Raw genomic sequence first — 23,867 nt, 5'->3', positions numbered from 1 at the left:
CCAGAGACTGATACGCAGGCGCCCCTGGGAGGGCTTCGGATTCCGGAAACCAATTATAACAACCCTGCCTCTTCTAGAAGTAGTAATGAATATGTATTAGCCTAGGAGCATAAAAACCAGCCGCCTTACGTAACGGGTGTGTGTCTTGGTGGAGCAGAGACTCCCGGCGCACCCAGCGCTGTTTGCTTGCTTCTATTAATTTAATAAATTGTAAACTTTGATTGCAATCCTATTTGGGACTCAGTCATTTATAACATTCTGTTTAAGAAATACCTTTTATAATAACACTTTCAGAAGAAGTTAGGTATATCTACTCAAAAGATTAGAAACAAGTCCCCTCTCTTCTAGCCCTTTTTTTCATTTCATACACCTTTCTCAAGTATTGTAATGCTTTAAAGTAGAATTATTAGTGCACTTTTAAATTGTATTTTGAAAACTAATGCTGAGGATACAGCACTGAACATGAAAAATTAGACCTATTGGATGAATCAATATCCTCCTCAGTTATTCTGGGGACACTTTTTACTGCTCTTTTCCTCCCAAGAGGAAATATTCTGGATTCTGCTTTATTTTGCATAGCTGCTTAACTCTTCATGACATAAATGCAAACCTATTCAAGTTCCTCAGCTTCTTTCTTTTAACTAGAGTTAAGACACAAAACTCTTTAAACACTGCAGTATTAACCTGGAAAAGGGCTGTCACTTGAGTCTCAGAACTGACGGACAAACAAGACAGCTATTTTGCTCACACAGTAGAACAATACAGGGAAAAAATGGCACACATTTTTCATAATACACACACAATGGATTTAACTCCCTGGTAAGGACTTTTAGAAATAAAAATTAACTGCAATATTGGTTAGTTTTCCTGCAAGTCAAACTAAAAATCAGACCAAAAATCTTAATTGTTGTCTCTTTTAATTAAGAATGACAATTTTATGCAGGTTTAACTACAAGGAGAAACATTCAGGCAATTTCAGAAACCTTTTTTTTGCTGCAACACACAAAATCACACAAATATTACTCCAAAATTTTTAATAAAATAAATTCAAATACATCTTGTTCTCTGTCCATAACTGTATTGTTAAATATCAAAGAAATACATACTTTTAAGAAAACCGGGAAAAAAATGAGCCATAAAAGTTGGTTTGGGATATATAACTCAAAATCCAGCTTGTCAAATTTGTCAAAATTAAGCAAATTCATTGTATCATCAACCAGTTCATTTAACAAAACCATTACCAATTCTTAAAGGACACTGCTAAAATATTTACAATAAATAAATAATTTACATCACTTTAAGCAAATGCTTTACAGTTTCCTGAATCAAGTGAATAAAATCAAAAGTACCAATGCAAATTATATATTAACAAATGTGGAAAACAATTCCTTCTACAAAAGGAATTGTACGAGGAGAAAAATGTAATAGTCTATTGCATATCATATTTTAGAAACAATACATACACACATCTACAGATTCCCAATACAATCTTCATTTATTCCTCCCCACATCCTCCCCAAGAGGTTGAATATGGTCCAGATGCCTAAATCAGTAAACGCAGCAGCATGCACTCATGTTTGTCACCATGTTTTAAGGTAGGGACAAACCTGTTTACAAAAGCCATTACTGTCAAGTACCTAATATACTTACAGCCTTCGATAAACTAAATTGAGAACATTAAGCTCCACAGAAAAGGTACATAATGCTTTGCAAGATTAGGCCCATACTAACTGCCTTAAGATCTTTTCTAGCACTTGTCACTGTACAAGTTCCCCCTGCTTTTCTTTGTGTAGATAGAGCATTTTCTTTTTAGAATAGAATGCATGCAAATAAACTGTTTTCTGAATTGCAAGATTACAAATAATGTTCAACACTTCGTGTCATAATTTATTGAAATGTCTGAAAGGACTTTCATATGTACCTATCTGAAGATATGTGCATTGTTCTTACCATACAGAAAATTTGTACAAAAGGAAAAAAAAAAAGAAAAGATTGTAAAGTTGTGGTCTACTGAGTTTAGCTTCTGCAGAGCTGGCAAGTAGTTGAATATAAAAATCATTACATTTTATTCAAATTAGTTTAGTCATTTTAAATTTTAAAGAAGAACAGATGTCTAACTATTAGCTTAAAAAGCAATACAATCATGTATATAACTCCTGGAATGGTGATAAAGCTAAATAGCTAACAGCTTGAAACCCATATAAAATGTGGGTGTAATTTTAAAACTGTGTAATTCTTAACATTAATCTAATGAAGGCTACAAGATCAAGTGCAAAAAATCTTTATAGCTAACTAATACTTATTATGATCTGTCTCCTGGTTTTATTCCAGAAAATTAACTACATTTTGGCAAATAAAATTGTCAGACAACAGCAGTTCCACAGTATCATATATTCAACTTCAAGTAATTTATTCACCAATATAACTTGAGGACTGATAGTGTACTTTTATCTTAAAGCTTCAAAAAATTTAGTTGAGGTGCAAGAATTGTTTCATAAGTTCATATGTGGTAAAAGCCACTGCCTGGGAAGGAATACAACGAATATAATTTAGCGATAGACCACGGTATAATCCTCTTCGTATTCCATGTTGTTGATAGACATATTTCAGTGTCTGCACCATTGTACTGGAAAAATAAGAACTTGAATCATTATTGAGTATATGCATTCAACAGTCAAAATCACTTTCTTAAACACAAGACACTTCTTTTACTTGATTCTTAAGAGATCTATCGTAAAAAAAAAAAAAAGTGACTCCATAAAGCAGAATATGACAGTCCTTTCAGGACTCAGAAGACAGTCTGAATTTCTGCAAGACATTTGCACACAAAGGCTGGAAATCGGAAAGAGGACAGTGCAATCCCATCTCAAGACACTTCAGTCTGAAAATAATCTGCCCTAACAGATATAGTAAGAAATTTTACACCAGAATGGCCACACATTGTTTTCTATCTGGCAGGAGGCAGTTAAGAAGCACCATTTCTGTCTTACCAATGTAAATACAGAGTAACAAAAACAATATACTTTGCCCAATGCACACTTCTTGCATTAAAGATCAGTATTTAGGTTTTGCATTCCATTCTCTTTCTTTAAGCACAGGATCATACCTGTCCTCCTAAAGTTCTACACATAAAGCTTGTTTAGCCCTGTATTCTACATCTTGCGTGCGTGTAGCCTCCTCACCCCAAGCAAAGACCTCTTTTCTCTCAAGAGAGAGACACTAATGCGTGTTAAGTATAATGTTTGACCTTATTAGAAGCAGAATTTGCAGAAGGTATGCAAGGAGAAAGATTTTCCTCACATAGCTATATTGAAACTGAGTAAAGACATTACAATGCAAAGCCCTCGAGTGAAAACCTGTAAGGTGCTCAACACTCCAAGCTATTAAAGACATTACTCTTTGAGAGCATCTTCAGTGTGCCTCAGAATTTCAGTAATTTTCTTGTTTTATCCTCCTGTCCTCTAAAGACATTTGTCTACTATACTTCAGGGTACAGCTCTCTCCAAACACAGTCACAACACAATTGTTAAACTGGGAAACCTAATTGTAAAAGCATTAATTCTCACAAACGCAGGAAGCAAAAGCTCAAGGAAAAGTAACACATTTTTATTTTAATAGTATCTGGAGTAAAAATAATCAAAGAAAACCAAAAACTTTTGCAGTTAATGAAAAACAAAACAGCAACTTCCATAGTAAGCAACCTCTAAGGTATTTATGAAAGCTCACTGAGACTACTGCTTGTAAGATCCAACTCACCAAGCAGGTGGCTCACACTGGACTCAGATACACACAATTCCACAAAATGTGAAGTAGCCAAGATAAAACTTTCCTGGAGTTGAATTTGTTTAGGGGAATATGAAACTCAGAATGTTTTTCAAGATGACAATTGACTTAACAGTATGATTTTAAGGATATTATGGTACTTCCACCTCTATTGGACTGAAGCATATGACTAAAAAACCTGCAGGAACCCCAACTACAATCAGTGCATGTGACATTACTGTAAGTGAAGTCAATAAAGCAGGTCAAATAGAACAATATTATTTAACATCAACTTTTGGAACAGATTCTGCACCATTAAAGAAATGCCTTGAGACAACTCATTTCAGGAGAAGTAGACGGTCTCTCAGGGATACTAAGGATACTAAGGATGAGTTAGTTGAGTTAAAATATGAAATATGTATCTATTAATACAAACACAGTATTAGTAAAAACATAAAGTGTATGTGATTTTTATTTTTTTAACCCCAGCTTTTGCCCAACTGTGTGGAAACAACATATTTGATTAAAAGCATAATGAAATCAACACCACAATAACTTATTTAAAAAAAAAATTAAACTAAGAATTTAACATTGCTCAGACATCTCGGAACTCAGTTCCTGAAGGTGAAAAGAAAATACTTACAGGCACTTGTCAGAATCTGGAAGAACCGCTCCTAACTGCATTCGCCTGCGAGTTACATCGAGAGGATATCTACAGAGGAGATATTTGAAGAGCAGTTCAACCAGATGCGTGATGACTACATGAGAATACTGTGTTGTGTTTTTTTTTGTTTTGTTTTTGTTTGTTTGTTTGTTTTGTTTTTTTAAACAAACAAAAAGAATACAGAAGTCCACGTGCAACCTCCAAGCTCCCTTTTCAGTGAGTCAGGAATCCGGCTTAGATTCTCAACACAGCTGAAAGTTCTCCAAAAAGGGAGACTTCCCTATACAATCAAAACCAGCAAATCAGATCCCTTAAGGTATTCCATTTGGCATGAGTAAGGAAGACACATGAAGATCAGATGAGAATATAAAACAGCCTGTAAAACGCTGGAGGGAGAAGACACCTGAATCAAAAATAAAATTAACAGTTTAAAGATTAATAAAAAATGTATTTGTGACATTTGTAATGCAGTGATTTTTGATGCCACACAGGTCTATCAAATTCACTTGGTTTATGGCCAAAAGAAAATATAACAAGGACAGCATGAGAATGGAAGAAAAGAGGCAAAGTAATAATAAGGTAATGCCAAACAACAAAAGAAAAGTCTAAGATATTGTAAATTCTATGGCTTTGCAGGTTACATAATTTTAGAAGTAAATTGGAATAATAAAATTCTGCAAATGATGTTCACAGTCCAGATTTTAGTTTTGTCTGAATTTGACTCAATGCATTTATCTTTAACCCCCCTGAGAATTAAATAGATGTTTACTAAGTGAAACAATATAGTTGCAGTGTGTCTGATTAAAAATCCTTACTACCAACTAGACTCATAAAAAACTCATTCTCAGATAAAACACTTTTTCTATAACAAACAGCTATACAGCAAAAAACAAACAATACCCAAACTTACGATATCGTCTGAGCTATTGCTCCAGCTATGCCACCACACAGCAGATTTACATGTGTTTTCAAAACTAAGACATCGGGATTATCTAAGGAAGGCCGTCCAAGCAAGTTAGGTGCTTGAGCAAGTCCAATGCTCTTTAAGGTACCAAAGGTAAAAAATGAAAAACCTAAAAGGAAATTTAATTTTATGTACTTTCACGAAAGAGCAAAGAATTGGATGTATGTATCATCGTCATAAACAAAAGCTGCAATTACAAAATTAAACTATTTTCCAATCCTATCAGAAGTTTTCTTATGCAGAAAGAAATAGAATTGACAAATAATACTTTAAGTTTTAGAGTAACTTCTGTCCAAATTAACGTTTATAATTAATGTTAAAAGAATGCTTTAAATAAGCTAGACCACAGCTTTTAAATTACTGAATTGCTGTTAAGAGTAACCCCCTAAGATCTATTTAACTGGAAAACACTTATCATCTAGAGGTGAGTGTAGTTTAGGTAGGTAGTTCTGCTGTTTCTCCATCTCATGCCACCTACTTCAGCTTGGCTAAGTATTTTTACAAAAGTCACCAGGAGATGGAGCCAACAGAGAGCCTCTAAGCCTCCACCTCTGCCCTCTCGTGGATTTACCTGTTTGAGAGAGAACCTACACGCTTTCTTATGACAAGACTGGGAAGCAGAAGAGAAAGAGAACAACTGCTTTGCCTCTTTGCCTCTCAACTCCAAGTCTCTGGAAAGCTAGGCTTTGCCTGCTGAAGATGTTTTAATACACATTGATCAATTTAGATAAAAAACTACAAATGCTTCCAGTGGCCTCCCCTCTCCATTCAGTAAAACATCCTCGATTTTAACAGAAGCTAATTAAGTAGTTGTGCGAATATATCAAGCAAATTTAGCAGCACATAAAAATGCTGAAGGATTGCTGTGTTCTGTTTTTAACTTACCAGCGTACGGAGCCATTCCTACAACAGTTGGCATCAGCCCTCTGTAGAACCCACTAAAACCACCTTCCTTTGAAAGAAAAATACATGGATGTTTGTGGCAAGAAATACGACAAACGTCTTAAGCTACACATCTGTTCATACAGATTTGCACAACAGCAATCTGACTAGCATCATTTAGCAACAAGGAGCTAACAGCAAGTGCCGTTTCTTGTGCTTGAAGAATTGAGGGGGCAACTGCTGACTCCATAAATGAAGAAGGGAAAATGAAGAATCTATATCCAACATCATAACCTAGGAGACATTTCTGCATTATACATATCCCTCCTCCCCAATTTTTTTGGAATCGTTACTATAAGTTCTTGAAAACCAACTTCTCTCTGCTGTTTGTTTTTACCTCCCACTTATACAAGCCTTAGCTACATCTTAGCAGCCGAAGTAGAAGGAAGCATCCAGATAACTTTTTACATTAAGTTCAATGTGCACGCAATGAACTCATGTTATTTTCCACCAGGTCACAACTTCAATGCAGTGCAACATAATTTAAGGAGCATATTTTGCTTTGACAGGACTGAAGATTAAAAGAAAAAATACCTTTGTGTAAATCATCTTGAATGCATGGATAATTCCCATGTACTTGTGTTCCCCTTTTACTTGGAATGCCAGACGAACTCTAACCATATCAAGAGGGTAAGTACAAATCACTGCTGTAATACCTTTATTAAAAACAAAAACAAAACAAGCAAACAAAACTCACCTACACCTTATCTGGATCTAGGATTATTTTGAAAATTAGAATTTCCATTTGTAGCAGTGCATATAATAGCATATATAAATTATTTTGTTAAAGAAGCACCTAAAATTTTATCACTTATATTCAGCAAATAGCAACCTCAGCAACACACAAGGCATTTATATTTATACTCGATGTTCACTGAAGCTGCACACATCCACCTTGATTCTCCAAAGATTTACGGGCCTAACTGTATTCACATGAGTGATCTTCACCGTGGCTCATAAGCATCAGCTTAATCAAGTGCCTCGGCCTTTACTGGACTGCAACCACAAAATCTAATCCTACGTTACCTACTACATAGCACCATTTATATGTTTAATTACCAAAGAGTTGTCAGAATTCAGATGTGATTACTGGATGGAGATACATTCATTTACCTACTGCATCTGAAAATACTGAACATATTCTAATGACATTTAAAATAAAGTCAGGAGCCTACTAATGAAGAGCACTGAACTGTGTTGCATTACTGCATTTTTATAGTTCCTGTTATACCAGCACTTCTGTTTTAAAACTTTGACCAAAAAAACTATTTCAAGACTTAACAAGATGCTAAAAAGAAAAAAATCTTAGCTCATAACTGGATGAATCCTACTTCAAAACTATATAGATAACCGACCAACTTGTCATTTTGGAAACAGACCTTCAGTACAAAGAGTAACTTCTGTAACAGTTACCTTAATAATAAATTCCTTTCTACCACTAGGCTTTGAGGTAAACCACTCAGTTTCTGACAAATTATTTGGAGGGGATGGTTAAAACTGCTTACTAAAATCTGCTTACTCATCAGATTATTTTCTGGTGGTGTACCACTGGCTCTTAAAAAAAAAAAAATACTGGGAGAAGGAGAAGAAGAAAGCAAAAGCCTATTCTGCTTCCTAGCAACCGCTCTTCTTTATCTAAAGATCACCCTTAAAATTGATCCTACAGAAGATGGGCACACTTTGGAACACTGGCAGGAAATTGCCAGTTCCTCCTAAGTTTTAATACTTTGTTAATGATCTCTCTTTTGTAGGTGCATCATTTTCTCCCTCTTCCCTAAGAGGAAGAGAAAGCCACAAGAGGGAAGAGACGAAAGTGAAACAAGCAAAAACCGTCAGTCAGTTCCAGCAAAGATCTCTATAACTTATGTCTGGAGAGACAAAAATCAACTTCAGTTAGCTGAATTATCTGACATAAAATACCAGTGTTAGATGGGAATGGACAAAAAAAATTAACAGCATGAGAAGGCTACCCAAAAAGCTGACACTGGTCAGCTGTCAACTGAGAGCAAAGTTTGTGTCTTCCTGTAGCTTTTATTTTAAAAGACAAAAACACCTCTTTCAGATATTTTGAACTATTCCTCTGAACAAAAAGCAGACATCTGTCATTGATTTTTGATGCAGTTTCACCCCTAGGGTTCAAAAGTTGGAAGCTGTATAACACCAAAGCAATTTTAGAACTGTTTCCACTGACCTACATTATTAAATGCAATCCCTCAGACTGCAGCCTTTTCCTAATGGATTGCCCAAGACATCCAGACATATTGTAAAATGGATGAATTCAAGCAGTTTCAAAAAAAGGGGGAAAAAAAGAGCAAAACTTTTACAGAGCTTTAGAGTTCACAGGAAAGTTATCGTAATGCAGAACATGGGCAAACTTATCCCCATTCTCATTCCACTCATGCACTAAGTATCCAGGAATATCCTCTGTACGAAGACTAGCAAACAGAGCAACCCAAAGTTTGATGAATGCAGTAAGTAGTCGACAAGAAGTCCAAAACCAGCACAATTCAAGAAAAAAAAAATCAGAGGGGACTGAAAGAAACTATGTAGTACAGTTTTAAATAGGACCCATTTTTGACTTTATCTTAGAATCCTCTAGCCATGAATTCTGGAAACAGGAAAAAAAAAAAAAAAGGATGTCCAACATTAATGGATGATAAAACCACAAAATATGCTTTCCTGAAGGAACTTGGAGAAGCATGTTACTGCTTACTGTTCATATGAGCAAAACGTATATTGGGGAAGGATCAAGATTTTCTCTGTCAGAAGAGACACTATCTTTTCTGGGAGGAACGGTGGCCAGCATTGGGACACTGAAAGCCATTTTGAGAAAGTCAACAAGAATACTAATCTCATCTCTACTCCCTAAATGCTATGAGTTATCAGAAGATGGACCACAACACCTTAAGACTGATTCCCTGTCCTGAGGAAGTCGTCTTTTTCAACTAACTTGAGACAGAAATCTCCACTATGGTTGGTTCAACAGGACAGAACTGGAAGTCTCTCCCCAGTTCAGAGATACCTATGGCAAATCCCAGCATCTTATCTGAAATAATCGTAATAAGGCAGATGTAGTTCTTCCCTCCTGTAAGGTACCACTTCTTCAAATACAGCAACTTTTTCATTACAAATGCTGACTCAGAAGTACCTACCCCACCAAAGTCAAGGAACTGTCAGGGAAAGATCATTTTTCACTTATCAATTTTTCTTCAAGCACCTCTGACCACTCTTGGGGACAAGATACTGGGTTACACAGACTTTTACTGAGACTCAGCATAAACGAAGCACAAGAATTAGGCCGTCCAAGCTTTCGAAGTTGTCAATGAGTTTAGCTGAATAGGTATTGAACTGTCTCCCAATTTCCCTACTATTCCTCCATTCTTAGTAATTTTCTTTCTTTCTCTGAAAATCAAAACTAAACATATCTAAAACAAGAACGAAGTGAAATACGTTTACAAAGATCAGGTACTGCAAACATACCTGATGTACATGTTTTATCTGATTTCTACATCATGCTCTTTGTACTATATCAAAAACTACATAGACTAAATTAGTACTACCAGGTTATTCAGAGATATACGTTTCGGAAAACGATACACGCAAGTCACAGCCTGCAAGGAAACATACTCCTTCACTAGCATAAAGTAGATTAATTTATCAAGGAGGCATCTTCTGAAAAAAAACAAGCTTTGGGAACTATACAAAGAGAGACACAGCTGATGACAAAGAACATGCATCAGACTGGTTAAAGAACTGGATAATTTACAAGTTATGTCTAGGCCTTTAATTATATGTCTATAATTTACAAGTATGTCTAGGCCTTTAATACATAACTGTATTTCTTTCTAAATGGCACCTGAAGAAGTAAACAGCACTGATTCTTTTTAAATGTTGACTCAATTAGATAACTGTTAGGTAGATACTATTTAAAATTGAGATAGCAGTACCCTCCTACCCCCATACTGTTTTCCAATCACTTTTAGTAAAAATAAACAAACTGCCACCATGCTTTCTTTCTCTATTAGTTTCACAGAACTTGTGTTTATTCTGTTAACATCCAGTCTATTTCAGCACTTTGCTTTTTTTTTTTTTTTTTTTTTTGAGTTAATCAAGGGCAGGGGAGGAAATACACATTTCTGTTTTAAGTCAGATTTGTCAGTAAGAAAAATGAAAAATATTTAGATTTGCACAGTCATTCTGTAATACAGGTGTTATTTTGTTTCCTAAACCCCACTAACACCTATGATTTCTCAATCCTCTCCCCAGCTCTGTCTTTTCTAAAAAAAAAAAATAAAAAAATTATAAGCCATTTATCTGTTAATGAGGTGTTACAGCTGAAATTTGAATCACACAAGGTCCAGGAAATTCAGAGTTGAAGTTTCCACAGTAACTTTAACTCAACCTCCTTAAATACATGCATTACAATAGGTTTTTCTTTTCTCTCACTCCACTGCCCCCATCCTCATTGCCTTGCTTTTCCCTGTGGATATGCCTTTGATCCCGTTTATCAGTTACAAAAGCTACTCAAAAGGTTCCCACCGTTTTGAAGCTGATTTCAGGTCTGTTGACTGTTAGTACTGTTGGAAACACTGACATAAGCAAGATTTAAGTATCTGTACCACACACTGAAGTGAATGCAGACAGCTGTGTGGTCTGATGGCACAGAAGGGACAAAAAGGAATAGGAACCAAGGGCTAGCCATTTTCAACTGCATAACACTATGTTCTAGGAAGACCGCTCTCCATTAACATTGAGGTGCATGCAGCTCACTGTCTCCTTCACTCATTTAAACGTAGAAAAAAAGAGGATTATATCCCTTTATTGGTGCCAGGAAGAGACTAAGCCATGGGAGTTAAAGCCAGAAATATTGCCAATTGCTTTTAAGAGTCTTCTTTCTTTTTGTTTGCAATTCTAGAGAACTTCTAACACTCCAGACTCTGTGCCTCCTTCCTCCTCGTATCTTCTTGGCACGCTCAATACAAACCCTCCCCTCTTATCTAATATTAATGCAACCTAATAAACAAATATTAGAACTCCCCAAACGTTACACTACTACCATACTTGTGTGTTATACTCATTTCACTGCACACCTAAGTCCAGCTCATCTACTCAGTTTTGGGGTTCTCAATACCAGACTATTGAGTGTATTGTACTTAAATGCACCACGCCAAGCATTTCATTTGATCAGGGTTTCCAGATATATCCTCTGTATATTCATCATATTTCTGTTACTCTAACTACACAAGACATTTAACTACACGGATACTTAAAACTATGTCAGATGCTATTAATTTATCTACACAAAGAATTTCAGCATGTCCAACACTGACAGAGTTAACCGATTATTCAAAGTTTTTTACAGTGTCTCACAAGTCAGGTCCCTGGTCTCTGACAAGACTCCTGAAAAAACTAATAATAAAGAACTTTGGGGAAAAATATTTTTTAACGCAGTTAAAGCCAGAAAAAAAATAATATATATATATATATATATATATATATATTTTTATATATTTTTTTTCCACTTCTTTTAGACAAAAAGCCAGCCAACTTCTGGAACATATCTTTCCCTTTTCTCAGATGGCATGCAAAACCAAAATGCTTTCATAAAGTCTTCCTAGTTTAACTGAAGTTAGCATAACTCATCCTTTAAAAAAAAAAAAGAAACTACATATTAATACATTGCAACTAGTTAAGGACTGTCAATAGACTGTATTAAGCCTCTTTTACAATGTAAAAACACACATGAAAAAACACCTCGATTAAAAATCTGTCCGCTATTACTTACCTTCCCCTGTTTTTATTCTTAGCTACATTTGGCTGAATGACCAGCAAAAGAAAAATGGACTTGTACAACCATATTATATACTGGCAGTTACAAGTGGTTATTTTTCCTACTGTTATTGCACTAATTGATAACTGATTATTTTTATTGTTGACATATATGCTGTAAGGGGTATTATGACAATCCTACACTGCACGTTGAACATATAAACATTTCTGGGAAATCCAAAGAATCCACCCATTTAAGCAGCTGCATTTCCCTCTATTTCTCGGCTTATTTTCAACCTAGTAGCAATGGCAGACAGGCTGATGAGCCAATTCTACAAAAACCTGCATCTTTACTCTCCATCCTGATGAGACTGCATTTTTCATTATTTAGAAGCCATAAGGAAAACCATAAAACCTGTGCTTTACAGCCTAGCACAGAATTCAGTGTTGGAACAAATATATTTTAAAGAATACTCTTAGTCAAATAGTTTTAACTAGGCAACTATTTGTTACCATAACCATTTACACGTATTTTTGCTTAATACAAATTTGCAGGAGTTTGACCTGAGAACACATTAAATCATCCTCTAATCATATACTAGCTTTTCAGCAAAAAGGATGTCTGAAACGCAAGTACAAAACCGTACCTGCCATGGATCCAGCCATTAACCGATGCACATGCCCTGAAATCCCAAGGTGCTTCCTTATTACCTACAAAATAAGGAACATTTACAGTAGTTGTATATAGAAAATACAAGGAAATACATCACACCATTTACTGGCACATTAATGCAAACCCTGTAGCTGTTTATAAGAAGTTTACAACCCTACAAATTCAAACCAGACCACTTAATTACTGTTAAAGGAGTTTTTTGAAAATTTATGTTGGTACCAATTTCTTATTAAAAACACCCAAGTATTAAAATACTTCTAACAAGGCAGAATGATTAGTTGAACTTATTTGTACTATTTACTTTGGACACTAGATTGTTTATTTAGTTATCTTTAATCCAGTTCAAACAAGGCAAACTGAATACTATCCCTTTCGCATGACAGAGTACAAAGGACAGTGAGCAAAATTGGAAAGTTACACATTTGTTTGAACAAGAACTTCCTAAATTACATTAAGTCCTTCAAGGAAGTTAGAAAACAATTTTCAGACTTGTATCAAAGAACTGAGCAGTTTTAAGAAGCAGTTTTTCCTATGAAGAATCATTCATGGGATTATTTCATACATTCCTTCTTTGGGATTTTTTTTCCTCCTTTTACACACTGCTCCAAACTATCTTGAATGTTTGTTGTCAAATAACAGATACAGGAAACTGCTATGACATTAAATGGTTTCTTTAAATTTGTGGATTCACAAATCATTTCATTATAAAGCATGGCATGTGCTCTTTTGTTCAACACAATATAAAACAAGCATAGTGTTTTGATCAACAGCATTTATAATTACACCACAAAAAAAGAACATATGAAGCTCATTACAGTTAGTTCTTTGTGTGAGCCTTCTGAAACTTCCTCTTCTGGGAGGGAAGTCACAATTTGAATCTTGCTGTCTTCAGTGAAAATCCTGCAATTTACTTCACTGGGTACTAAATCTGACCTTCCAACTATGAAATTCCTCATTGCTAACAGTAAAATTGTATTTTTCGCTATGTATAAGCTTAAAAACATAGTTATGCTAATATCTGATTTCCAAAACATGCTGTGGGGATTTATTATGAAAGACTAAATGCATAAGAGTAGAAAGAAATACACAAATCACACGGGCCCCCTGAAATATGCATCTTCTCTTCCAGGTCATTTTTATCTACAGCCTGACACTGACAGTCATTTCTCAGGTCAAACATAAGAGTAATATAGCCAGACAGATTTTCAAGTTAAAGTTATTCCATCCATCGGTTACTAAGAATTCCAACGCAGTATAATAAAGAATAAAAAGGTTATGTTTTGTATTTTGTTCCTACTTTCTTCACAAAGGTCTATTTTTAGCAAAATAACTAGCAGCAGACTTTAATTACCTTTTTATATACATATATATGAAAAAAAAAACCACACACACTGAACAATACAAAGCAACAAAAATTGTTGGGAATTTTTGCTTAAGCAGCACTGCAAACAGTTTCACTGTTGCCCTGAAATTTTTAATGGGTAGATTTGGATAAAATTAAGCACCCTTATGGAAGATGTGCAGATTAACTAGTAAGAAACAAAAGTTTCAGTGTTAGTTTTGATCACTTAAAAATCTGTATTCACTGCAGCCAGATGAAAAGAGAAAAAATAAAAGAAGAGAAAAAAATAAATTCAACTACCTTTTTATATTGGTCAAAAGCCATAAATTGAATTGCGCCATATGGAAAGATTCTAATCATCATTGCCCCGTTTCCTTTATACAGCCCAAGGTAACCTTCCTTTCTGGGGACAGCGCACAATGTAGAAAACACTCCTGCCACAATGCAAAAAGAGGTATTTAACAATTACACTGGAAAAAAAAAGCTTCAAGCAAGTACAACAGGACAGTATGCACAGAAGTAACGTCCAACCGCGTAGCTCCTTTAACTATGGAGAGTGGAAAACCCACTTTTAATGCCAAAATATTGCCAGAAGGAAGAGGTTTAAGGTTAAGTTTTTACCAACTTTCTCACCTCCTATATTCAGCGAACCTCCTTCTGCATTCACGTATTTCGAGCCTCATGCTTGCCTGGACTGCCACCAATCCTACTGTAAATGACAATAGCTACCCACGAAAGCTAAGACTAGCAACGGAAGGAAATAAACCTGCTGAGTTGCATTTCACTCAATTCAAAAGTCAATTAACAATAACAACAAAAAACCTTACAAATCTAAAATAATGGGCAAACAACCTATTGTTGTTACATGCTAAATTAGAGATTAAACGCCATTAGTGAGGAAACGAAGTAAACAAGTTTAAAACTCCCATTACTTCAACATTTTACACTTCCTGTCTCAAAGATGCAGCAATCCTACTCCCTTTTGATGGGTGGTAAATAATGCAAAATCACATAAAGTTAGGGCAAAACCAACAGCTTTAGGATAAGCATATTATTAGTTATAAACAACTGCTATCAAGTTGACATTTTGTTTTTTTTCCCTTTTATTTTTTTTATTTTAAATAAAGGAATAAACCATAACAGTTGAACAATTTCCACATGCAACTACTTAAGAAGAGGTGAACCTGAGAGAAGCTTCCACCTCTACCTTACTTGCAGGCAGAAAACAAAATGATAAACTTCCATTTAAAAATTAAACAAATGTTAATTAGCTTCTGGGGTTCTAAGAATACAATAGTGTATCTATTTTTAAGAGGTTGCACTTACTACGTGCCTCTGAAAATATTTATGCCATGACTAGAATTTCTCTCTACCCTGCAATGCTGAGTTAGTTTTTATTTCTTTCAATACACGCTCTGAGATCCGGCTGTCATGAACTCCACAGAGCAGGGACAGTAAAAACATTTAGTGAGGACTGCGATGAACCCACCCACTGGATCTCTACAGATACAGGTATTCTATCCATATAATTTTCTTTTTTTTGCCTACATGTAACAAGGACACGCATTCAAGTCAGACACGTTTCTAACAATCAGAATCATATTTAACTCTCTAAGTGGAGAAGAATATAAAACTTAACTATGTCTAGTCTTAACTCTGCCTTATCTAGTGCCACCTATGGCACAGTACAAACCAAAGTAATAATTTAAAATATTAGTCAAACCAATTATTTCAGCTTTCCATTGTTAGAGTGAAGATTTGAATGTGTACTTATGTGATTGCATTACCAAGCTGCCACATGTTTCGTGTTTCCCTTTTTCGTACATCAAAGTTAATATACATTCGTTGAATTTTGTTGTAAGATTTATTTTTCCAGCCTTAAAAACATGATCTTTAGTCTTTAAGTTAAAAATTTTGAAGTTTCATTTCATGTAATGTTAACTAACTCGATTATTTTTTTCTGGACACCCATCTGAATTTCTGGACATAAGTTAGGACATATATTTCAAGACCATATGACAAAATATCTCAAATATTATGCACAAGAGGGCACTGTTACAGCCCCACAGCGAACGGTTCTGAACATGCTGACAATTGAGTTGACTCTCTCACCATGATGTAACACAGATGCCAAATGCAGATCACCAGCACCTTTTGCAAAGCACCAGTCCACTTTTATTTTCAATTCCCATCAATCACGCTGCTGTCAAGGAGAGTAAGTGCACGAGCTTGACAGGACTCAGTGGTCACCGTCATGGTATCACCAGCCCCTCTGCAAGGACCACCAAGCTCTGAAAAGTGCCCACTCCCACAAGCCCTGCCGGCTGGTACTGGCAGTAAACACAGTAACAGTTACCAGCAGTGACAGGTCTTACATAAATGATCCCAAGCTTTGAACCTGTGATTACCAATCTCCTGCTGACTTCAGTAAGAACAGGATCAAGCCCCAGCTCTTACGCCTTATGGAGGATTATTCTGACATCTCAATCTCTAACTTGTCAACCAGCGCTGCAACTTAATTGTACAGGTTCAACATCTCTTGTTTAAGGGCGGTTTGGTTGGTTGGTTTCGTTTTTAAATGCTTGCAATATACGGCACAGCGACTGCCAAACGGAAATGACCTTCTGTCTGATTAGCACCTTTATCACCATTTCATCACTAAATAACTCAACAAACCTAAATGACAGACATTGCATTTCACAACAAAATTAGGCCCGCAGCCATCTTACCTAGATGTTTGTAATGGTGGTTATGAGCTTGCAGCAAAATCTTCACTCGATCCAATGGTGCAGTGGTTGTTTTGGCACAACACCCTGCGACACCTTTCCAAGAGGAGAAAAAAAAGCCATGGGATGCCAAAGTTCTTCAAGTCAGCAGTTAAATAAAGGATTTCCTAACGCATTTTCAAACGGAGTGGGTGAGAGGAAACTTACATAGTAAGTCTAGAAGGCCCCAACTGGGGGACATCCTCTAGAAGCATGCCACAAAACCCCAGCAGCCTCACTGCCTAAGCTAGGTCTGCGTGCCGCCGCAGACAAGGGCCGCCACCCGCTGAAGCCGCAGCGCTGGGCGAAGTCTTTGCCCTCGAAGGAGGGCTCCCCTCCCCTCGCAACTCCCGGAGGGAAGCACCCCTCGGACGGAGCCTTACCGCCACGGGAGCCACCTCCCGCCACAGCTCCCGGGGGCAGGCAGCACTCGCCCCCGACCCACCTCCGGCGATGAAGGAGCGCAGCCAGTAGAAGTCACGCCGCGCCGCACCCGCACCGGCCGGCAGGGCAGCGCCGGGGCCCGCCGCCGCCGGGGAGGCCATGAGGCAGCGCGGGCACGGCCGGCGGCGGCTCGGCTCGGGGGGGCGGCTCGCCTCGGCTCGGAGCAGCCGCCGCTGCGGTGCAAGGGAGGAGCCGGGGCCGCCCGCGCCCTCCCCGCGGCCGCCACCGCGCCGGGCCCCGGCCGCCGGGCCGCGCTGCGGCGCAGGCAGATGGCGTCAGAGGCGGTCGCGTCCCGCCCGTGGGGAGCACAGCAGAGGGGAGCAGCAGCGAGGACGGCCCCGCGGGGTGCAGACCGCGCCCCGTGCCCCGCTGGGTCGGCGCTTCGAGCCCGCCGCACCACGAGCATTCAAACAGCGTCCGTCTGCGAGTGTGGCTTCGTGTTCTTGAGCGCGTCCACGCTCAAGTTTCGAAATGCATCAGAAAGGGAGGTAGACGCTGCAACGAAAAAGTTATCTTTCTTGGAATCAGAGCGATCAAAACCAGCATCGTATTTGTAGCCATCAGGAGCGTTGCGCAACTTCTTAGGCTGTCCACAGCGTCTTTGATAAATACACTGCACAGGGCTTACCAGAAACCATTTAGAGGACAGGAGCTTAGCATGCAATGAATGCCAATGCACATCACAGGCAAGGAGTGTACCTGAAGCCAGACATCAGCGAGCAAGTTAATGCTGTCAGCTTTTCAATACATTTTCTGTAGTTACTCACACTTCTTACACTTTCTGCCCCATATGCATTGAGCTGAGGTGCAAGTGTTCAGAACATTCTGCTTTCAGCTTATGTCAAACTGCATTCAACAGACATAACTTTTTTTTCCTTTAACAGACTACATTGCTTAAAGAACAAGTTTGTTTCAGCACTCGGTTGGTTACATGTTTGATCATTACTTATTTAGGGTGTAGCTGTTTTAATACACATTTTTTTCCAATAATAAAATACATAGCAAGGATGTGCAGAGAATTCCCTTGCTGGGAGAATATGAAATACCCTTTACAGCAGCCAACTCAAACCTTTTAACATTTACTAAACTAGCAATCCACAGTTTTTGTTCAGGTCAACCTGTTGAAGTCTCCAATGCAAAATCAACTATCCTATTATAAGTTATTTGAATACCCAGGTTTATAGCAACTGTTCATACAATTTTCCACAGTCAATTGTGTTTTTTTGGGATTCTGCTCAGGAACTGAGGCTCAATCGCACTGCTTGGACAGCCCCAACGGTAAACAATTTCTTCTATCTACTGTTTTCACCTAAGTGTTGCAATGATTCTGACAGCTGAAAGTCTTCTAGAGTTTCACAAACAGCTTGAAAAGTCTGATAACCACATAAATGTCCTGTTGCTTATTTTCGACAGCGGTGAGGTATTTCAGGAAGAAACTTTGTCAGACCTTGTAATTTAGGGAAGTGTGCACCATGACTGGGTACTTTTTAGGAAAGCAGGAAGAAACTTGTATTGCAAAATTAAACAGAACATCTTCTCAGAGAAACACTACCACAATTAAATTCAGCAGTGAACTTTGTGTTTAGCCCAAAACTTTTTAAACTCTATTTACACCTTTAAATCTTAACATTCTTACTACTATCACTTCATCTTCTTACCTTGAAATGTTTATGCCCTTTGCAGGATTTTTCTGGTGAATCTCTTTTATGACCCACCCTTAAAAGTCATCAGCATTTTTAATGTCACTCAAGTTACACTCACACCTGACACTGTCAGCCTTCCCTGGCAGATTGACTCTACAACAGGGGAAGACATGGAAGTCAAGACACTCAAGAGAATAGCTGCAAAGTGGAAGAAAAACTCAAATGGGTAGTAGGTAATTTTGTTGATAGATGTCATTACTTTCTATTTTTTCACCTTTGTTGCACTGTTAAAGATGCTTGTTTTTATTAAGATGTTTCAAGCAATTATCAATTTAAACAAGCTATCAAGACTACAGTTAGGTAAGCTGTTCTCATGGCAGTTGTTTCTAGAAAGATTATTTTCATTACTCTTAAAATGCTCAGGCATGCCTAGCTCTGTTTTGAGACAATCATTCAAGTTTTCATCAAGCATCACACCTCTAGGCTTTAGGGTAAGTTTTTTTTCTTTTTTATATTTATTTCTGGTCTTTACAGGTTACTGACCTGAAGTGATATCTGTCTAGCTGTTCATTTGCCCTAACCTGTATCCAAAGCCACCATAAGTCCCAAGCTTCTACACACAAGACTCAGGAATTTGAAGCTTTATTTTTTCTTTCTCCCATGAAGACATGGCTTGCAAACTGAAAACATCTAGGGAAGTCTTAATACCTTGCTACTATTGCATCTTGAGCTCTCTGGCACCATGTAACAGTACAGATACTGCTTCCCAAGGTGAACTGAGCCAGGAACCTTGGTTGACCCACAGCACAGGCTGCATCCTCACCAACAGGGTGCAGTCCTGTAGCAGGAGACGCAGAGCTAGGTACTAGAAACAGGCTCTTAACACATCAAAAGACAAAGCAGGTCTAGGGTCCATTAACAGAAGTACATCGGGAACAATAGGAGATAAAACCTAAAACAGGACTAGAGATAAGTCTAAAAATTATCTAGCAACAAGGTCCAGTGAGGAAACAAGGCTAAAGCCAGGACTGACAACAGCCACACCTATAACATAACTCAAACAAGAAATAGATGCCCAGGCTTGAGCTTAAATAGAGCTGCTGGGCCCATGGACGGGGAGGGCCCAGGTGGGGCTGGTCAGGGCCATTAAATCCTGTTGGTACAATCAGGAGCCTTATAGTCCCTACCTGTGTCTTGTCAGTGAGGTCTTTAAAGCACAGATATATTTGATTCTCCAAAGTCATTGAGCTTGCAAACACAGTGCTGCCAAGTTTCTTTAAACTGGCCTCTACTTTTCTTTCAAGTGCAGGGAAGAGGTGCAGACTTCCTGCACTCTAGCGTCACTTAATAAGGCTACTGCACAAGTGCAGCAGACTTGAAGCACCCATAAATGCCAGGCTGGTGCGTGAAAAGTTAGCTAGTATCTTCCCAGGCATAGTGTTTACTGCCAGACTATGTTTATTGGCCAGGCACAGCACGGTTAGTCTGCCCTCGTGCATTATACTGCTCATGCATAGTCATGTAGTGAAGTACGGGCCAAGATTTCCCAAGAAAAATGGGAAATAGGGGCAAACTACTGCCCCATTTGGTTTACAGTCTGCTCTCAAATTGCCCTTTTGAAAGGAGGGTGGCAAGTTGGGGCCGTCCTTAGAAGATTTGTTCCGTAGGCTGTGTGTAGTCTGTCAGCCACAGGTCAAGAACATCTGATAAAAAATATTTAGATTAAATGCAATGGACCTATATAAAACTGGGGCAGAAGAGGGAATTATAGTATTATAAAATAGTATTAACACTTAAACTGTCTGTGTTTGGTACGATTCCAGATGTTACCTTACTTTCAGTGCCTATCAGGCAGGTAGATACTATCTCTAGAACCAGGGCCAAGAAAGACTAAATGAGGAAGTCATTGTCAAAACCACAATTAGAATTCAAGAGTTTCTGCATTAAACACGTTATTCAAGACTTCTCTTTCAAATACTGCCAACTGACAATTCTGTGGGTGATTTATCTGATTATCTGTGTTACAAAGACATTAGCAGTGCCTGGCTTGCATTCAGGTGGGTTCGCAGGCGCAGCCCCGCAGAGGTGCAGCATGTAGCTTCCCAGGTCACAGCTGGTCTAAGAGCTGGCTCCTCACTTTTTCTCACCAGAGTCCGAGTCAATAAATAGGAGGGAGGCTTTGCAAGGTAGATGCTTTAACCCATGGTTTGTAATCACACAAGAAGCCAGCTCTAATGTCTCAGCATCACATTTCCATTACAAACACCTGGCACCAGAAGTCTACATAGGACAGATCCAATTCATTTGGATAAACGTGCAGGGATGGTAGTGCTGTGTTAGGCCAAAGGTCTACCAGCTGAAAACTACCTCTGGCAGTTGCTTAGTAGCACATCCCTGGAAGAAGGCTGAAGTAGCATACAGGGCCATTTTCTTAAGATACTCTTACCTTCCAGTAATGCACAGCTGAAATAGCACTCTTCTATTAAGCAGATTTTGATTCAATTTTCTCCCATGAATTTTTAAGAATATTTAACCTGTTAAGACTTTTAGCATCTACAGTGCTTTGTAGCAGTGAGTTCTATGGTTTAACCATACACTGCATGGAAGTAGCTATCATCTGATGTGTTTATTTGATAAATTGGCTTGAAATAGTGATCATTCTTCATTAATACTTTGTGTTGTTTGTTTTAAAATATACTATTTGGTGTTTAATCTAGCTGGCCATTTTTCCAGGGTGAAAGTCTTGGAGTGCTTAGTTGCTCCTTGTACTTCTGGCTGCTATTACCACCCTTGTGCCTTCTTAGGTGGAGCCTGTCACTCTTTAAGCTGTGGGGACAAGAACTGTGTGTTATATTCAAGATCTTCGCAAATGATAGATTGGACTAAACGATGGAATGGTGGTGTCTCCTGTTCTGTTTTCTCCTCCTTTTGTGATGGCTCCTGACGCTACTGAGCACACAGAAGAGTTTCACAGAACTGTCTGTCACAGCACCAGGGCCTCTGTTTTGAATGATAGTAGCTAATTCAGAGTCTGTGATTTCTGTGTTTTCCCCACGTGCCTCACTTTGCGTTTTAGTCAAATAATTTCATCCACCATTTTGTTGTCCAGCCAGTCGTTACTGTGAGTTCTTTCTACGAACTTTTACACTCTGCTTTTGTTTTCGTAGGCTGAGCATCTTAGCAGTGTCATGAAAGATTGTCACCTTGTGCTAGTCACCTTCTAGGTTATTTGTTAGTGTTGAAAAAGACCACAGGCATATGTCTGTGTTAATGAAAGCAACCAAATGTTAATTCTAGTTTGTTTCTTAGCTTTTAGTGGAGTTCTTAATGGGGCAGTGATTGAACATGTTAGCGTTTGGTTGATTATATTACACTTTTTATTCCACAAGCCTTTTCCCTTGTGCTTGTTGCTTTCCTCCAGGTTACGTGTTTCTCCTTCTGTTTTATTCAAGCCCACGCTTTCTAATGTGTTCCTATCTTGCCAGGAACCATGCTCTTAGCTTACGTGGGGTTTTATCATCAGCTTCCAATTTCCTTCTACTTCTGCTATGTGCAGCACTAGGAGAGCAATAGTTCTTCTCAAATCATGTATTCTTTCCTAATTAAAGTTTGTTACCTCTTCTTTTTGTTGGGCAGGTTACTAGAATGAGAGAAGTCTTGATATCCTGCACTGCACAAAGTAATCTACCCAAACCGTCAGAGGGGATGGCTACACCCTGAATAGAGAGCTCCCATCTAGGGTTAAAATTAGCAGCCAGTGAAAGCGGATCAGGCAAATGCTTTAATTTCAGGTGTATGTGCTCCTGGGTTTGCTGTATTATATCTGAGATGTCTGTGAGCTTGGCTAAGGTTCCCAGATCATATTCCTTTTTGGCTGCAAGGAAATGAAGAAGAGAGAAGATGATGGAGGTACAAACTGGTGATGGGCACCCACGGGTTCTGAACCGATGCCAGGAGGAGATGGCAGAACAATAAGCCGTGCAGGTCTGTGCTGCCTCTCCTTTCTCACGTGAATTAAAATAGGTAGCAAAACACTTGTGTTAAAACACCCTTGCAGGAGTGGATGTGGGCAGAGAAGCCTCCCTGCAGACTTGCATTTGAATGGCTTGCTTCACATTTTAGGTACTTTCTAGTGCAACAGCCAGAGACTTAATAACGAACCTTTTTTTTTAAAAAGTACTTCTAAGCTGTAGAGTCTCAGAGATCCCCTTCCACCATCAGTTTTCCAGCGTGACGAGACACTAGCCTTGGTGGCCTGCTTTGGGCCGTGCTGATGACTCGGGTAGGACGAGCGGGTCCAGCCTGGTTACTACCAGGCAGCTCCGGAAGGCAGCAACGGTGGCTGGGGGGGTCCCAGCGGTTCTCTCTTGCGGGGGGACACATCTCAGCCCCGGGGCCGTGCGGGCTCGGTGCCTCCCGCTTCCCCGAGCCGGGCCAGCCGCGGGGGGGCGGCCGGGGGATCCGGCTCCAGCGGCGGGGATCCAGGGCGCGTTTTGCCGCCTGCCGGGAGGGCCGAGTGCGGCGAGCTCCCCGCCGAGCCGCCCCCTCCCCTCCCCGCTCCCTCCCGGAGGGTCCGGACGGGGCCGCCGTCGCCCGCACGTTTCGCCGTCCGCCGCCGGGGCTCCGCCAGCCGCGCTGGGCTCGTCGCGCCGCGGGGACCGGCAGCGAGGAGGGAGCCATGAACCCAGCCGCGCCGAGCCGGCGCCGAGCCAGGCCAGCGTCGCCCCTCGCCGGTAGCCGCGGGCTGGCCGCGCCGCAGCCCTGGTACGTACCGGGGGGGGGGAGGAGTTGGGGGGGGCTCTGCTTCCTCACGCTTTTAATTTTTAACACCCCCCCCACCCTCTTCTTTCTCTCCCCTCTTGCTCGGCCCGCTGAGGAGTTGGGTAGGGGGTGGCCCCC

General features: G+C 39.2%; 2 protein-coding genes across 5 annotated transcripts in view; one reads left to right on the top strand and one right to left on the bottom strand.

Annotated features, from left to right (window-relative positions):
• Window positions 1-904: 904 nt before the first annotated feature.
• SLC25A16 (solute carrier family 25 member 16) lies at window positions 905-17,494 on the bottom strand. Its single transcript, XM_035549549.2, has 9 exons — window positions 17,327-17,494; window positions 16,846-16,938; window positions 14,417-14,550; window positions 12,749-12,812; window positions 6,867-6,988; window positions 6,276-6,342; window positions 5,337-5,499; window positions 4,406-4,474; window positions 905-2,626 (listed from the first exon to the last, which is right to left on the bottom strand). Exons 1-9 carry the CDS (start codon window positions 17,424-17,426, stop codon window positions 2,470-2,472), a joined length of 969 nt encoding a protein of 322 aa, XP_035405442.1. The 5' UTR covers window positions 17,427-17,494; the 3' UTR covers window positions 905-2,469.
• A 5,952-nt stretch (window positions 17,495-23,446) lies between these two features.
• Window positions 23,447-23,867, top strand: part of TET1 (tet methylcytosine dioxygenase 1) — a 65,146-nt gene continuing 64,725 nt past the window's right edge. For 3 of the 4 annotated variants that reach the window (XM_035549352.2, XM_035549437.2, XM_050711842.1), the window contains exon 1: window positions 23,467-23,732. The gene's annotated coding sequence lies outside the window, so the exon portion shown is untranslated. Of the gene's footprint in view, window positions 23,733-23,867 lie in introns of all 4 variants that reach the window. The other variant, XM_035549268.2, reaches the window with a different exon arrangement.

Source organism: Cygnus atratus, chromosome 7 (genome assembly GCF_013377495.2).
Source record: "Cygnus atratus isolate AKBS03 ecotype Queensland, Australia chromosome 7, CAtr_DNAZoo_HiC_assembly, whole genome shotgun sequence".
In the NCBI taxonomy this organism is placed as follows: domain Eukaryota; kingdom Metazoa; phylum Chordata; class Aves; order Anseriformes; family Anatidae; genus Cygnus; species Cygnus atratus.
The sequence above is the reverse complement of the archived record's forward strand: the minus strand, read 5'-3'. Positions and strand labels throughout refer to the sequence as shown.

Coding starts and splice junctions, on each gene's coding strand:
- SLC25A16 (XM_035549549.2), bottom strand. CDS start 17,426: ATGGCCTCCCCGGCGGCGGCGGGCCCCGGCGCTGCCCTGCCGGCCGGT. Junction 12,813..14,416: donor CTTTTGACCAATATAAAAAG/GTAGTTGAATTT, acceptor CTTATTTTGTAG/GTAATAAGGAAGCACCTTGG. Junction 4,475..5,336: donor GCAATAGCTCAGACGATATC/GTAAGTTTGGGT, acceptor TCTCCTCTGTAG/ATATCCTCTCGATGTAACTC.